The sequence below is a fragment of the Sparus aurata genome, chromosome 5 (assembly GCF_900880675.1).
Source record: "Sparus aurata chromosome 5, fSpaAur1.1, whole genome shotgun sequence".
Lineage (NCBI taxonomy): Eukaryota > Metazoa > Chordata > Actinopteri > Spariformes > Sparidae > Sparus > Sparus aurata.
In genome coordinates this window covers 19,185,260-19,199,094 of record NC_044191.1, presented here as the reverse complement: position 1 = coordinate 19,199,094, position 13,835 = coordinate 19,185,260, and the positions used below count along the sequence as shown (strand labels likewise).

Genomic DNA, 13,835 nt, shown 5'->3' with positions numbered 1-13,835 from the left:
GAGAGGAGGAGGAAAATCACTCTGAGGAAAATCAGCGCTGCCTGGGACGCTTGTTGTATTTGGGGGATGAGGAAAAATGGCTACCAGAAGGAAGCAGTGACTTTTGGAGTAAAGCATGATTTGTGACATATGGATACACTCGGGGTGCCCCACGTAACTGACACATTGGGGGTTATCAGTGTTAAAGCCGAAGGATTTTACTGCTCACTGGTAAGTGGATGGCTCACACACGACAGACACAGTGGTCCCAAGAGTGGCTAGCTAGCACTGCGCTGCTAGCTGCCTAGCATTCGAGTTAGCTAGCCTAGACAGGAATGTGCATCTCGGCTCGCGTCAGTGTTATTTATTATTATTTTTTTAACTACAGCAACATTTAAGTCAGTGTCAGCGTACCAGCAGCATCGCCAAGAAAGACATTGTATACCCAGTGTTATTACTGAAACACAATGCAGCCTCTTTATTTTGCAGTGTAGTCATTGAAGGCCAACGTCACCGTTTAGCTTGACAGTTGTCGTTCAGATGCTGCGATGCTAGTGCTGGTCAGCTGGTCGTTAGCTGATATGAGCTAATGTAGCCGCTGGAAGCGTTTCGGTAATACAGTACAGGTTCGCTGCTGCGCTGTGTTTTTCGTTTCGTGTTTGGTTGCTTGAAGGAGTTTTGACTGGTTTGCATTCATTGGGGAAAACACATGAGGACACAGACCGGTGTAAAATTAAGCTAACCGCAAGAGGCACAGCTACAGTGACGCTATGTGGCGTTGGCTGGATTTCTCACTCCACATAATATTATGGGTGGCTAAGCAGGTTTGCTGTAACATTACGACTGGCCAGCAATAGCCAAGGTTGCTGCTACTAAAGTCGCAGTGACTGGCATATTTACTGCGCTCACATCGGCCTCCTTTGGTGCTGAAAGTCTCTGCTGTGCGCCTGATGTGCACCTTAAAGTCACCTGTGTGTGGCCACTGGCCAGTGCATTGTTCTTGATTACATGGCTGACTGGCTGGCTGCCTGTACAATCACCCAGCTACCTGACAGCGGCTCCATCTGGCTTGCAGACTGGAGCTGTGTGTACAGTGGTGCAGCTGACAGTATTAGAAACTACTGTCGTGCTCTTGCAGTGTTTACTGTGCCTTTTGACAGAGTGTGTTGTGAGATGGTAGACAGACAGATCACATGTTAGGAATGGTTTTACTTCTGCAGGCTGTAGATTCTAGAGAAAGGTGCTGGTTCTGTGAAGAAGTCCTCACTGGGGATGTTTTAGAGATGTGGTGTGTTTCCAAGCAAATGTTTCTTAGGTATTTATGTAGTAATGGGGAAGAAATTTTAACTAGAAGAGAAAGACCTTATGTGACTGATGAAAAAGGAACATTTTAATGCCTAAACAAACAAACTGACCTTAAAGGACAACACAATTTCATTCTGTTTTACTTTGTTTATATGTGATGGACCCTCCCACCTTTCTAGCTTCAAACTGTGTTCTGGGGACTTTACTTTCCTTGTTTTTTCAGTTATACAGGAAATAGGCTAAATATATCTGAGATTGTAATGGTAAATTTCTTCTCCAAAATCACATAGTGCCCCTTTTTAAAGAGCATCGGAATAGTGATTGGGCAAATAAGAACTTCCTTGTGTAAGGACAAAATAACTTTTGGTGAAATATGGTAAAAAAAAGGTTTTCATGCTGTCATTTGTGCAGTCCAGGCATTGCTCTTGCCTTCCCCAGGGTGTAACAACTGCTATGAACCCAGTGCCTGAGGGCTGTAGCTGTAAACATGTTGCAAACAGGACTGAAAATCACATCCAAAGCCAACATGGTCTATCTGAAAATTTTATTAATTTTCAGATATTCAAAGAAAGATTGATCAGAAATCATTTGCTAGTTGGACGGATGAAAAACCAAGTCAGCAACAGCCAACATTTACCTGATTCTCCCCACCTAGGTAAACATTACAATGAGCGAGATGTTAACTCTATGTTCAGAAAAGGCTTGTTAATGTTGCCTGATATGCTCTACTGCTACAGTGGCTGTTGGTAACATCTTAATCTTTTCCAATTACATTCCTGTTTCCTTTAATAATTCACACTGGCATGTTTAATTTACATCCTATTCGGTCACACTTGATAGCAGTGTAATAGATGTAAGGTGCAGCTTAATTGTTAATCCTGATTGTCTCATCCTTTTTATAAAACAAAATCATGCCAACTCATGACTCTTTGTTACAGGTGTAGAGACCTGGTTTGATGAACATTTGACCCGCGCATAGACACAATAAGGATAATAACTTGTCTAGTAATTTTACTTCCAAACAGGGCCTTGGAAACCACTTTCACAGCAGAAACCGAGTATTATGAGCTTTATGAGCTTGACCTAATTGGTACGGTTTTTGGAGGCCATTGCATTTTTAAGAATCTTGTGCTATTTTGTCCACCTGAAAGAATACAATTCAAAGGGTTCTAGTCAACAAATGCAGGTTATTAAAACAGCGTTATGACCACTAACAAACAAAACGTTAAGTTTCATACAATTTGCAATTTAAAAAAAAAAATGAAAAAATGACATTTTTAAATCATAAATGTATTATCTATGATTATTAGAAGCAGCATACAGTAGTTATTGGTTGCTTACCCTCTGTCTATCCACACTCCTGATTTAAAAACAGGTTTGTCCAACCTGATGGTATCTGTACGTATTTAAGCAGTTGCACTGGATGGGTGAAACACCCAGGCCATTTAACAGTTTAAACCGTCAGGCATCGTGAAGTTGTTGGAAGTCATCCAAAGTCAGTATATTGGACCGTATTAACTAATGATAAGGCATGCGTCGCCAATGCCATTGCTTCAAAGAAAATTAGGGCCTAAGCAGACTCATGACTGACTGGCAGCCATCACCATAATGCTATAAAAGCATTGAATTAAGCTGCAGTCATTCTGTTTCTACTGTTTACACCTTTGAATGTGGCTGATTATCATTTGAATGTACTGATCTAATATAATTAGACCAGTAGTAATATGATTAGTTAAAGTAGCTGTTGACATGTGGACATTACTGTCTTCTGGAGCATTTAGACAGAAATTGAGTTTCTTTTTGTGTAGAGCGAACTGAATGTTTGTTTTATGAGCAGAAAGCTCAAATTTGATCCATTTTCATGTTTTTCAAGTTGAATTTTATAACACAAAAAGCTAAGCTAGCAAGTAAGCCAGTTAGGTGGCATACATCCAGATATACAGCTCAAATGATGAGTTAATTGACTAGATGGAATGTCTATTGGGTTCAGATGCAGTTAAAAACCAAATAAGCAATTTGATGAGGCCATCTTGATCACCTAGCAAACTGTTATTCAAATATTCAAGTAACCCTTCATAGCCTTAACCAAAAATGAATACAAATGTTTAATAACAATTAGGCAGATTAGTGCCTCATTGGAAAACAAAAAATAGGAGCATGAGTGATGTTAATATGAAGTGTTTTGGTGAGTCTTAACCTGGACAAGAATAATTTCCCCTTCACTGTGTTTGCCACAGAGGACTCTGGATGTGCTGTGGATGTTACTTTGGAGATGCAACAATGTCACCTGAAAATTCTCATGAACTCTTATTAGAAAAAATGGCGGGGACGTTAGATATGTCTAGTTAGTTTGTGAAAGACATTATTATTATTTTTGATTTCACAATACAGTATGATAAACTAAGATTGTAATACTCATGGGGCTTTTTTTCCCCACTACAGAAATGATCGGTTGAGTTCTCGTTTTGCTGTAATTTACTGAGATTATTTAAAAACTGTGGGTAGTTTGTGCAATGAAGCAAAGTCATAAGTGTAACCATGGAGCCTTCATTTGTTCTGCTTTTCTCACACTGTGCTTTCAGTGTTAACAGACATCAAAACGGTGCAATAATTATCAGTCGCAGCTTGGTTTATTCTCCAGGGCTAAAACAAGGTTTGCTGTGACTTACTGCATTCTTACAACATACATTGCTCTTTCATTTACCTCCAGTCATCTCTGGTATTAGCACCTGTTTTTTTCCTGCATTTTTGTAAATTGTTGCAAGTTGTTGTAAGGGGAGATAAAGTATTGAGTCCAGTAAGAATACACATTATTTTGATCTCCACATTGTTTTTGGAGTCATTTATGTAATTACAAATGTCAGAAATAACTGCTTCCATCCTATTTATCAGCTGCTTTATATGGAAATTAGTCACGATTATTCCGGACCAAGGTTCTGTGATATATTAACAACGGTTGAGCTATATGATATGCCTATGCCCATTTTGAAGAAAGTTACGCCATAGGCCAACTTGGATAAACAGACTTGTATATATTCAAATATATATATTTTCACAGAAGAGGGTTTGATCAAAGCTTTAATAAGCACATAAAGACTTAGTACACACACAAAGATTAGTATCTGGTACTAACATCTATTTATGCATTTCCCTCTCTGTTGTGGGATAGGAGCAGTAGTGTGTTTTCTGTGCTTTGTGAGGCACTTGTTATTGATTGCATGTAGCTAGATATCTACATTAAAATCTTGTGGATAATGCAGTGCAAGGCCAATGCTAATTTTCTTCTCACTGCACCAAAGTGAGCTTTCTCAGGCCATGTAAAATGCAAGAATAAGACCGCATGTCTTGTGTGTCTGTGTATGAGTGTTTTGACTGAAGATGTCTTGTCAGACACAAGACTTCAAGTTGCAGTTCACCAGTTGTTGTCCTTGAGAAGAAGTAGCGTGCATTCAAATTGCAGGAGGGGATAATTCTTAATTAGCCCCTAGGGAAACTGCCTGCATGTCATATGAGCCATTAGAGCAGTGAAATCAGCATGCACGTATGCTTTGTGAATGTGTACTGAATGATTGTAGCATACTTAAAAGTATATTTGTGCTCATGTTGTGCACAAATGAGATATTGTCTGACATTCTTTTTTCATGATAAATCTGACAAACTAATTTTTTATTGTCAACAAATCTACTGAAAAGACCGAAATCAACTATAAATTGATCCTACTCAAAATATTGCCTGTGTAGCCGGTATCTGTTGCATTAGGTGACATGTTCTTTTATAACAATGAACATGGGCACTATGTACTAGTTTATTTAGGGTCTACACCACACACATCTCCTGCTGTTGTGAACACTAACTTGATCACCCTTATGTCTAATCCCCTAGATACTCTAGTGCTGAAGCCATAGAGTATTGAGACATCGACATATGTGTTGTAGTTCTCGTTCTCTTCACTGGATTTGTTGACATGGAGAAAATAGCAGTCTTTATAATTACATAGAACAACATCTGTAGTAGTTCATGAAGTACACCAGTTAGTTCTTTCAAAAGCCTCAGTCTTTGGAAGATATATGGTTGCATTTCCTACTAGAGTTTCCTAAGAAATTAAATGTTATTTGGTCAGTAATGCCAGCTTTAGGGTTGGATGATTAATCATAGATGAACTGTAGCAATGGCTTATTTACTGTATTTCATGATGGTAAATTGACAGATTGAAGGAGAGATATTCTCAGCTCTTTTGATTGTTCATTGGCTGTGATTTTCACAGACTGCGCTCCACCTGGCTGGATGGTAATAACTGTTGGGCCTCTTGCTGATCTACAGTGTTTATGCTCATGTGTGGTTTACAGTTATTGGTGTTGATCAGCAACTATTTTACTGCATTATGAACATACTGGATTCTTTGCAATTTTCCCACTTTCTAGATAAAATTGTGATGTATTATTAGCAGTTAACAAATGTACAGAACAAGTGCAGTTTTCGGTGGAGAAGAGCTGTAATCACATTTGTGCTGTTCTCTTACTGTCGAGTGATTCCAGTTACTGAGAAACCCCCAGGCTCTTATAACACAACACATCTCTGTGGCTGCAGATTTTTTTCACTTTCCAGCTTATATTCAACCTTGCCACTGGTGGTATGTTGAGTAGGAGATTGCGTAGCAGGCTTTATTCACTGAGGTGTATGATCTGCATCCCCTGCTGGCCTCATTTCCATATATCCCAGCATTCCCCTGCTGGAAACTACACTTTAGTGTCTTCTTAGGGAACCAGAAGACTCAGTGGTTCTCAGAACCTTCCAATGCAGTCTCCAGGTGAGGGTTTTGAACTTTCTCAGGGCTGTGATCCTGTTTACCGGTTGAGAAATCCAAAAACCTAATCACAGCAATTAAATAGTATGAATCTGAGAATGTCGTAATCAATTTGCAACATCAGAAAAAGATTGGAAAATGTCAATTAAATTTCCCAAACCCCAAGTTGAAACTTTCACATGCCTTTTAACTTTAGTCAGCTGACCCAAAGATATTTAGTCAGAGAAGAGAGCCATATTCTCACATTTGAGAATCTGGAACAAGAGAATGTTTGGCCTTTTACATATTGGAAGTAATTCATCAAAATAGTTACCAATTCTTATCTACCATGTAACCAATTAAATGACTAATTGATACAGCTCTAGTAATCTGTAGTAATCATTGACAGAGCTCAAAATAGAGTACCTAGAAACAGTGATTCATCATTGGATGTTACATTTTTCCACAAGATAGACATCAAATATCAGTAGCCTATAGCCCTTTTTAGATAGAAAAGGCGGCACATTTGCTCCAAGGTAAGGGCGGTAATGTGCCAGCCTGTCTTTCTAAAACCGAGGCGTAATATTCCTCCTTTTCCAAAAGCCGCCTCTGAGGTAGGCATAAACATGTGACGTGACGTGAAGCTCGAAGTTGGGCTGTGAACGGTGACATAGAATTTGTCTTCAAAATAAGAGCTTTACATTGCACCCCATTGGAGTTTAGAACTGGGTTCTTAGCAGGAGGCTTTTAATTTGAAAGTAGCGACCCTCCTTAGCTTTCCGACACAACATCCAGCTAACACAACAAAACAGCTACCGAGACCGAGGAGACGCTAACATCTCCTGGATCTCAGCGGCTGTCGAGTTGTTCATCTTAATGTCCGCGGTTGAAATAAAGGACTGACTGCTATGATCAGCTGTTTCCTGGTTTTAAAACTCCCGGGCTGTGGGTCGCACAACAGTGCAGGTCATTGACACCTCCGCCCACCTCACGCAGAGGCCGGCACGTTTCCGCCTCGTATTTAGATAGCAGTCAAGGCGAAAATAAGTGTACCCTCCGAGGCGGAAAATCGGCAGACCACAACAGACCCCCAATTTGCCCAAAAACCGCGGACCGAGCCGCCAAAAGGATGGGCTTGGTGCTCTGTCTAAAAACGGCTTATGTCAGTGTTTACAAATTGCACACATGTAAGATTGAAAAACTGCTCTTGATAAAACCTTTCCATTCCCTATACGTATCTGAAGTCATGATAATGCAAAGTTAATGTGAACTCACTGCGCCTGGATGTACATAATGATGTCTAAATCCCCATAAAATGAATATTTAATGGTGCTCACTACTGTGAGTTCTGCATGTAGGCTACTCCCCCTGTTATTCTGGACTAAATGGTATGTTCCTCTCGCCGTGACGGCCACAGTCCCCCCACGCGCCACCCTCCCCTCCTCTTCCTCCAAAGCCCTCCTCTTCCTCCAGAGCCCAGTACACCCCACCCGGTGTCAGGGGGGGATCAGCTGTGCCAGTCCCGGCAGGCCACACACACACACACACACACACACACACACACACAACACACACAGTGCGCTGGTTGGCGAACAAAGCCCCTGGTACTGCCAATGAAGACAAGCCATGCCTCCGCGCTTAGCCTCTCTTCTTTTCACTCCGCCGTGAGGAGAAGGCATGACACCATTGTTGTTGCCTTTCCTTATCCGAAAGAAGACAGTTTTTGGAGGGGAAGAGGAGCCGCTGTTGGTTTATAGTGGAATATTTCTGTCTTATCTGCTGCTGATGAGTTGAGATGCTGGCGGAGCGCAGAGAGAACAGCAGGTAGGGAAAATCATGAGCGGGGGGCTGAGCTTGTCTCCGCGGTGACTGGGAGTTTGTTTACTGTTACTGGTGAACCTGACCTTGGATACAGTATAGACTGTTAAATGTTATTATTGATGTAAAAGCACTGCTTCTCACCATCAGTGCTTGACTCATTTACATGTATACCTAACATTTAAGCAGTTTGGTGGATGTTAACATCCAGAATGACTGAGTACAGTCACGTAATATGCTTCGATAACCATCATTGCCACCATTGAACAGTGAGGGATGCAACAGTCAGAGCTACTGTATGTAACAAAATACCCTATTGTCTTTAGTGCTGTTGTGTGCTTGATAAAAAAGAAGCAAGGTTGCTAAGCTCTGCGTTTGACTGTGTAAAGATCAGAGCAGTGGACATTTTGATTATTTTTGAGTAATGTCATGTTTGCGTAATGATAAATCACACCTCCTTATACAGTAAAATAGAAATGTCACTGCCTGATCTCTCTCTCAAGAGTGCCATATTTTTTAAGTTGAAACATCCAGTGTAATTCACAGTTTTTTAAATTGAATAAGGCCCTTAAATCATGATTAGTAGGATATAGGATTAGGTTTTTTGGGGGGGTATTTTGAAACTCATGTTTTAGATTATTAACAGCCTCCTGTACAAGCAACAAATTAATCGACTTGTGAAAAGCTGAGATGGAGAGGTAGTCATCTCTGATGGAGCTGAAAGAAAAGGAAACATTACAGAGACTCTTCAGAAATAATAGAGAACATTTTAACTCCTTTTCTAGGTGTTCTGGAGGTTAAGATTGTGTGTAGTTTTCCATTGGGTTGAAGCTGACTTGAGGGTAGAGGGATGGATCATAGACTGCTGTAGCAATGAGTCTTAAACGTGGAAATTGGTTAGCATTTTTGCGCTTGGTTCACTTGTCTTAAAATCAATGTTTTCTTTTAATGGATTTGGGTTGAATGCTCTAAATAAGGTCCATGGTTACCACAGGCTTAACTTATTTATACATTATGTTATAAGACATAAAATACATCATTAAATGTCCCATGATTGAATTATAAAGCGCTTACGTGTTAAAAACGGTGGTTGCTAACAAGTGGCAAAAAAAAACTACGGAAGTTGTCAGGGACATTAAACGTCATCAGGCCGAACACGGATACTCATCTACTCACTAGGCCATCTTTACAGGCCGACTTTATCTTCAAACTATTCAAACTCTAACTTGACAATAATGTATAGTAATATGGCTTAGTGGGGTTGACGCAACCGCAATATAACATTTATAGCCTCATGTTAGCTTTTTACTTTTTGCAGGTTAAGTTACACTTTGAAATTCACAAAAGTTGTGTTCATCTTTGAAGATTTACTTGCTGGATAAACATGTCTCAAAACCTGTGTTTGGCACAAAGCTTATTTTCGGCAACAACCCAAAATCCAATTCAAAACTCCCATAGGCTTTTTGTGGAGGCAACCAGAGCGATGCTAATTTCCAGGTTACCCTACAAAAAACATGTCATCCCTACAGCGCTGTAAATGGACCACAACGACTTGTTGCTGATGTTATATAGATATAAAAAGGCGAATGTATAATAATATGTATAATATTAATATACAGTATGTTAAAGTCAAAATATGTAATATCAGTTTGACCAGTCACTAGTATTTCCTCATATTTGTTAGTATTTTGTATATTCTTTTTGTATTTATTATATATAGGTATTTTGTATGGGATCCACTTATTGTTATTGTTACCATTCAGTGATATAACCAACACATTATTGTAGGGCTGCCACTGCATAATTTATCAAAATATTATCAAAATTGCAGTGTGGCCAAGTGCAATATCAAAGTCTTTTCATAAGGGTATGATGTTTGACAAAACATCGTAATGAAGTACAGTAGCACTGCAGGGATGCCATGGCTTAAAGATCTTGTTCTCCACATGTAAGCAAATATTTTTGACTAAATGTCACATTATCATCATTTGAATAGTTTAACAGTAATAAATTAAAATTAAAACTGATAATTACGACTTATTGTGACTCATGACCAATGTATTATCAGTAAAAAATAATACAAGTTATTGAAAATCTACTGCCAAAGCAACACTACTGAGGTGGCCTCAGGCTTTCTCGCTGATCTCTGCGAAATAAATCACTTTCTGTCTTCCCGTCAGTGTTGCTGCTGCACTTCGACATTTACAATGATGTCTGTTTATTTGCCAAAACAGCTGGGAGGGGGACACGGGTAGAATTAACCAGCATTTAGCTGGTGGCTGTGGTTAAAACCCGTGATGATGAAACTGTAGGTGTTGTTTACTGAAGGCCTAAATAGATATCCAGTGAGGAGGCTGTCAACTCTGGTCGTGTCTGGGCTTGCTTGGCATGAGATCATTTCCTGCCCTTCTGGCTCTTGTTACGCTCATACGGGTCATGCATCAGCTGTTAATCAAAACCTGCTACAGAAGGTAGAAGCTGCCCACTGTAGCTTTGTCACACTAAATCCATGATGATTCAAGTTCCATTTTTACTAGTGATGATTTTTTAAAAATGTCAGAATATTGACCAAGTCTTCTAGTGACTTGTTAGTTAACAGAAGGAAGTATCTGTTGGTGGGTTATATGTCACAATGGGTTGCAGAGGAGACAATTTATCACCCGTAGCAACATTTGGCTGGAGGTTGATGAGAAATCACCACCCTGCTTACATAGCCTTTCACTTTCCTCAAATTTGCATCCTTGTTTTTTACAAGTTTAGTTTTATGTAACTCCTGTCAGCTCAGTTTTTTTTTCTTCTCTGTGGAGCTCCCCAGCCTCCACCTTCCCATGTAAACCGTCAGACAGGAGACATTTCTGTGATTACATCACTTTCTCCAGAGGAACAACCACACAAGCCTTTGAAGAGTTGGGCTTTTCCAGGGCACTGGCTGCCTTCATCTCCCAGGAGTTGGAGCTAACTCTGTGAGATGTTCATTGAAGCTGGCGTCCGCTTAAAGAGAATGCTTTGAAAAAGACTGGAGGGCCAAGAAAGCCAGCTCAGTTCCCCACTGCATAGAAGTCGACATTCCATTGATGCCATTCACTAATTTCCTTTGGTTCAGCTGAGTCATGGTTTGATGCTGTTTCTGCTTTGAAACGGTTATTGCTGTAACATTCATACACTTTTTTACTGTGGTATACTACACATTTTGTGTAAAATTAGCTCATTAGCTTGTAGTTGGCAATAACTTTGTATGATGATGGCATTGTGGGTTTCTAATCCTCATCAAAGCTGCCATCTTGATCCTCCCTGGTATGTCACTGCTCCCTAAGGTTTATCGAGTATGCAGTGAGTTGTCTGCTTGCATATGTCACATGTTGGACAAACTCACATCAGGGCAGAGAGAGCTTGAGGATGCTTTAAATAACAATTTGGACGTTTTTTTTCTGTTGTTTATTTTGTTTTTGTTATCTGTTCCCCTTTTTGTGCCACGTAAACAAACAAATCATTATAAAATTACTTGGCTCTTTTCAAGTAATTCGGCCGTACATTACACTATCTTTAAAAGAGCACAAATTTGATCTTAAAATTTATGAAACAGCCTTTAATATCTTCCATTTCTCTTCCTTCACGTGAAAAATATTTATTTTAAAGTAGCTGCTTCAAAAGCCATTTCAGCAGCTGTTGTTGGAGGCAATAACGGCAAGATTTGGAAGCTGTGTTAGGGATCTAAATAGCTCATTTTCGCAATTCACAGTCCTGAACCGTTTCCAGCATTCTTCAGGTACATACATCGCCCCCCACAAACACATCAACACATTTTGGATCAACAAAATAATGTGGCCTCATATCTCTGAAGGAAGTAGGAATGCTCTGTTCCAAATGGTGTGGGCATCTTGTTTTACTGGCTATGTTTCCAGATCTGCGCAAAAAAGATTTAAAAAAATGGATTGTGTTCATTTAGAGAAAAGCGCTTGAAATAACGCACGTCCTGCTGGTGTGTTTTATATTCAATAAATGTTTTATGCCAACCTGCTATAACATCAACTGCTAAATACAAGTAGAGTTATATTGTATAGATCTATATTACACACAATGTCTCTAAGGGCACACAAGCTTTTCAGGAGAAAGGACAATTAGCAGCTCGGTTGTCATTCAAGCAGTGGAGTCAAATGAGAACAGACAGTGATTTCATACTGCTTTTTGTCTACACTGTAGTCATGTTTCATGGTCCAGCGACTTTCTCACAAAAATGCTATTTTGAGTTTTATTTTTTCAAACAAGACTGGTTGATAAGATTTAGAATCTCTTGTGAGACGAAGCTTCAGGAAGCCTTTCAAGCCACAAACGGTGGCTTTCAGGTAAAGATCTACTCTTCCTTCAGATTATAGTCACAATTTGTTTTCCACTGCACCTTGGAGACCAGTGTCGAAAGGGAGATGCAAAACAAACTATCAATGTGTCCTAGGCCCGGACTCTGTGGTTTCTTGATGCTCACTGCTTACCAAATAGGTGGAGTGAGTTGTATTGCTACATTTGTCTGCGGGTCACTGCCTCTCCTTTTGTTGATTTTCCAGCTCAGCCTTATGCTGAGTCGTATGACATGTGTTTGCCCCAGTTTGTCGTCCCGGCCCTGCTGCGCTCTGACTCTACCATTCTCTCAGCACTCTTGTCTGCTTCACTGACTCTCTGTTGCACAGGACCCAGTACAGCAGTTCTAACAGTCAGCATTGTTCAGAGACAAATGCTGGCTTTGATCTGAAGTAAGGCTACATTATAGCACAAAAGATAGTTGGGCTGTTTCTGCTTGAATACAGCTTTAGGGATAAATCTGCTGTTAACTTTAAATTTGATTTCAAGAAGGGACATTTTTATAAACTGTCCTTTGTGAATGCTCCTTACTGTGTATAAACTGATTTGATTCAATTTCCACCAGTATAATAATGGATTTATTGCTGTCTTTTCAGTAAGCGCTGACTTTGGTTCAACCTCCGACTAAAGTGAAACCTAATATGCCCAAACTGTCCACTTGTTTACAACCTGTCCGAATGTTTGAATTGCTTGTTTAGTTGTGTTGTTCAGTTCTGTTTCTGTGTTTGTTCCCAGATCTCACCTGTTTGTTGACTACAATCTGAACATAACAGTCTTATGGAAATTATATCAGAATCCATGAAAATATAATCCAGAGTTTCCCCGTGGAAAAGGTTTTCTTTTTCCTGCTAAGCGAACAACGTAATCAGTCAATCACTGATCAGTGAGCTCCTATTGCATCCATTCTCCTTAATAATGTAGGAGTAGACAGTCAAAACAGTCGGTGTGTGACAATATATGTGACACAGGCAGCACACTTAATTTTAGGAATCATTTATCATTAATAGGAATCATTTTTGTCTATTCTCTCTCCTTGTGACCCTGGATGATCTGACATTGTCTGGTTGAAGGCAGAATGGTTCAGTTCAGAGTGGGGATGTGTTTTTTTTTTTTTTTCAAGGTTTGTTTCAGAGTCTCTCCAAACTGCATATCTCTAAAGAAGCTTCCACCAGTTTCGATCATTCATGTCTCCTTTTTTTTTCCACCGTGAAACCTTGAAACAGTGACTCAGGAACCTGGCCCACTGGGCTGGATATTTTTAAACCGGCCACAGGCCAACTGCTTCTGCTTTTGGTTTCTCAATTTCTGACATCCAGCAAGATTTTCTCCTTGACTGGCAGCTTTTCAACAGGCTTTTCTGTGGCTCAGCCTGAATTTCCATGTTAGCCAAAAGCTGAAGGCTGGCTTTTTTGCTGATGCTGCTTGTACATCTTGATCACTTTATAACCCAACTGCTGGTGTATTCGCTTGGCCAAATGTGCAGTAGATCTGTGGCGTTTTCTCAAAGCTTGATATGGGTCTTTTGTTTTCCACTACAGTGGTCTGTCCACTCATCCAGTAGAGGGTTTTATTATGATAAGGACTTTTGCTATTTGAC

The 13,835-nt window shown here is 39.9% G+C and overlaps 1 protein-coding gene across 7 annotated transcripts in view; it reads left to right on the top strand.

Moving 5' to 3' along the window:
* The window catches only part of wdfy3 (WD repeat and FYVE domain containing 3), a 101,234-nt gene continuing 87,399 nt past the window's right edge, over window positions 1-13,835 (top strand). For 5 of the 7 annotated variants that reach the window (XM_030416242.1, XM_030416237.1, XM_030416238.1 and 2 more), the window contains exon 1: window positions 7,543-7,891. In XM_030416242.1, the coding sequence (XP_030272102.1) occupies window positions 7,863-7,891 (29 nt within the window). In that variant the 5' untranslated portion in view covers window positions 7,543-7,862. Of the gene's footprint in view, window positions 211-7,541; window positions 7,892-13,835 lie in introns of those variants that run through there. The other 2 variants (XM_030416241.1, XM_030416240.1) reach the window with 2 other exon arrangements.